Below are 2188 nucleotides of genomic sequence, written 5' to 3'. Positions count from 1 at the left end.
GGAGTGATTGGAAGCTCTGGTCTTCTTGATCTTGCCCTGGAGAAAGATTATGTGTGCACCCAAATTGCCAATTATATGAACCATCTCATTGATATTGGTGTAGCAGGGTTCAGACTGGATGCTTCTAAACATATGTGGCCTGGAGACATAAAGGCAGTTTTGGATAAACTACATAATCTAAACACAAAATGGTTCCCTGGAGGAAGCAGGCCTTTCATTTTCCAGGAGGTACATTCATCTATATATGTGCATAAAAACTGTATCATTTCATTCACTAGAAAATAAATGGCAGATTTAATTCAATAAGAAATTTCTGTAGGTTAATGGCTGAGTCATTAATATACTGTAGTATTCTTAAAATTTTTATTCAGAAATAACACATTTAATTCTAGAGGTAGAGGATGCTATCATTTATAAAGTACCTACAATTTGGCCATAACTATGGAATAAGTATGCATTTTCTCAATTCATTAATTTGAAACATTAATTCAAAGTATGTTATTTGGAATTACAGGAAATTTATTTAGGCTACAAATTCCTGATATTTATTACATTTCAGAGACCATTGTACAAGATCAAAAATAAAATAGTTGTTGTTTAAGCCATTCTGAGTTTGGGTCTTCACTATACCACTATTGGCTGTCTAAGTTTTTAATCAAACTGATTTTCCTTTCTGTGAAAAAAAATTTTATGTAAACAAAAGGACTAATGATAATGTTTATGTTTTTGTTCTGTTTGGAAAATTAATTAGTAATTAATGAATTAGTAATTATCAAGCATTGATAAATATCGATAAGGTAGTAGGTTCTATGATAGTGTGAGCTTTTTTTTATAATTTATGTGCAAGACTAAATGAGATCAAGATTTTCACAGGTTACCTTGTCAAGAGATTTCTTTCAATGTTGTGACATATATTTTATCAAAACAAAATAAGAATCTCAGTGTGATGAAAGCAGTTTTAAGCATTTCAAATAACAAATGTTTTAAAGCTATTTTATATTAATTTTTTCATTAAAATACTTTAAAAGTTTTCTACACTACATTTATATTTTACACTGTTTTTCAACCAGGTGATTGATCTGGGTGGTGAGGCAATTACAAGTAGTGAGTACTTTGGAAATGGCCGTGTGACAGAATTCAAGTATGGTGCAAAACTGGGCACAGTTATTCGCAGATGGAATGGAGAGAAGATGGCTTACTTAAAGTAAATATAATTTGTCATTTATAGTATTTTACAGATCTATTAGACATACTATTCCAGTATGAGTTATTGTCTTAGAACCTTCTTAGATAATCAAGAAGTAGATTATTAATAAATGTTATTCTTCCTCAAACCACAATTAATCATCTTTTTAATTTAAAATATCAGTCACAAGGAAGTATTCTGGAAACCAAAACATCACCTAAATATTTTCATCTATCTTTTATTTGAGTACACTATATTTGAGTTATATTTCTTGTTAAAGCCAGGTTATTTTTAAGAGGATGCTACCATTTATAAAGTGACTACAATTTGGCCATAACTATGGAATAAGTATGCATTTTCTCAACTCGTTAATTTGAAACATTAAGGTGTTCATTCTAAAGGAATACAGTGTTGAAGCCTCATTTTAACCAAGTTTGTCTTTCTGTATAATGTGATATGAATATTACCCTTTCAGAAATCCACATATCATGCATATATTGAAACCTTTAAAAGAAACTTTTGTATGACAAAAATCTTGCTTATGAAAGGATACAAGTAATCCTACATATATACAAACACATAATGAATTTATAGTTTTGTTAATTTAAAAAACACTAAATTCTATGGAATAATTAGAGAGTTTGTGTAAGTATGCTATATAAAAAGAGATGCAGATTTAGGTTACCCTAAACCTATTGTAAAAGAATGAAAATATTTATTTTTTTAATAGGAACTGGGGAGAAGGTTGGGGTTTCATGCCCTCAGACAGAGCTCTAGTCTTTGTGGATAACCATGACAACCAACGAGGACATGGAGCTGGAGGGTCATCCATTCTTACCTTCTGGAATGCAAGGTAGGAAAAAAACTCACCTTTTAATGAGAGTAATAATATTCTATTCTTCTATTGTAATATATTTTTATAATTTTCAGGCTGTATAAAATGGCAGTTGGATTTATGCTTGCTCATCCTTATGGATTTACATGAGTAATGTCAAGCTACCA

General features: G+C 30.3%; 1 protein-coding gene across 1 annotated transcript; it reads left to right on the top strand.

Moving 5' to 3' along the window:
* Positions 1-6: 6 nt before the first annotated feature.
* Positions 7-2188, top strand: LOC107135222 (alpha-amylase 2B-like). Its single transcript, XM_015477136.2, has 4 exons — positions 7-228; positions 1071-1204; positions 1917-2039; positions 2117-2188. Exons 1-4 carry the CDS (start codon positions 76-78, stop codon positions 2169-2171), a joined length of 465 nt encoding a protein of 154 aa, XP_015332622.2. The 5' UTR covers positions 7-75; the 3' UTR covers positions 2172-2188.

Source organism: Marmota marmota, unplaced genomic scaffold, assembly GCF_001458135.2.
Source record: "Marmota marmota marmota unplaced genomic scaffold, marMar, whole genome shotgun sequence".
In the NCBI taxonomy this organism is placed as follows: Eukaryota; Metazoa; Chordata; class Mammalia; order Rodentia; family Sciuridae; genus Marmota; species Marmota marmota.
Note: the sequence above shows the minus strand (reverse complement) of the source record. Positions and strands in the feature narration are given on the sequence as shown.

What these genes read in the sequence shown, in the direction of transcription:
- LOC107135222 (XM_015477136.2), top strand. Translation starts at nt 76, where the DNA reads ATGAACCATCTCATTGATATTGGTGTAGCAGGGTTCAGACTGGATGCT. An exon ending in GGCCTTTCATTTTCCAGGAG is followed by an intron (nt 229 to 1,070) that starts GTACATTCATCT and finishes TTTTTCAACCAG; the next exon opens with GTGATTGATCTGGGTGGTGA. An exon ending in CTTACCTTCTGGAATGCAAG is followed by an intron (nt 2,040 to 2,116) that starts GTAGGAAAAAAA and finishes TATAATTTTCAG; the next exon opens with GCTGTATAAAATGGCAGTTG.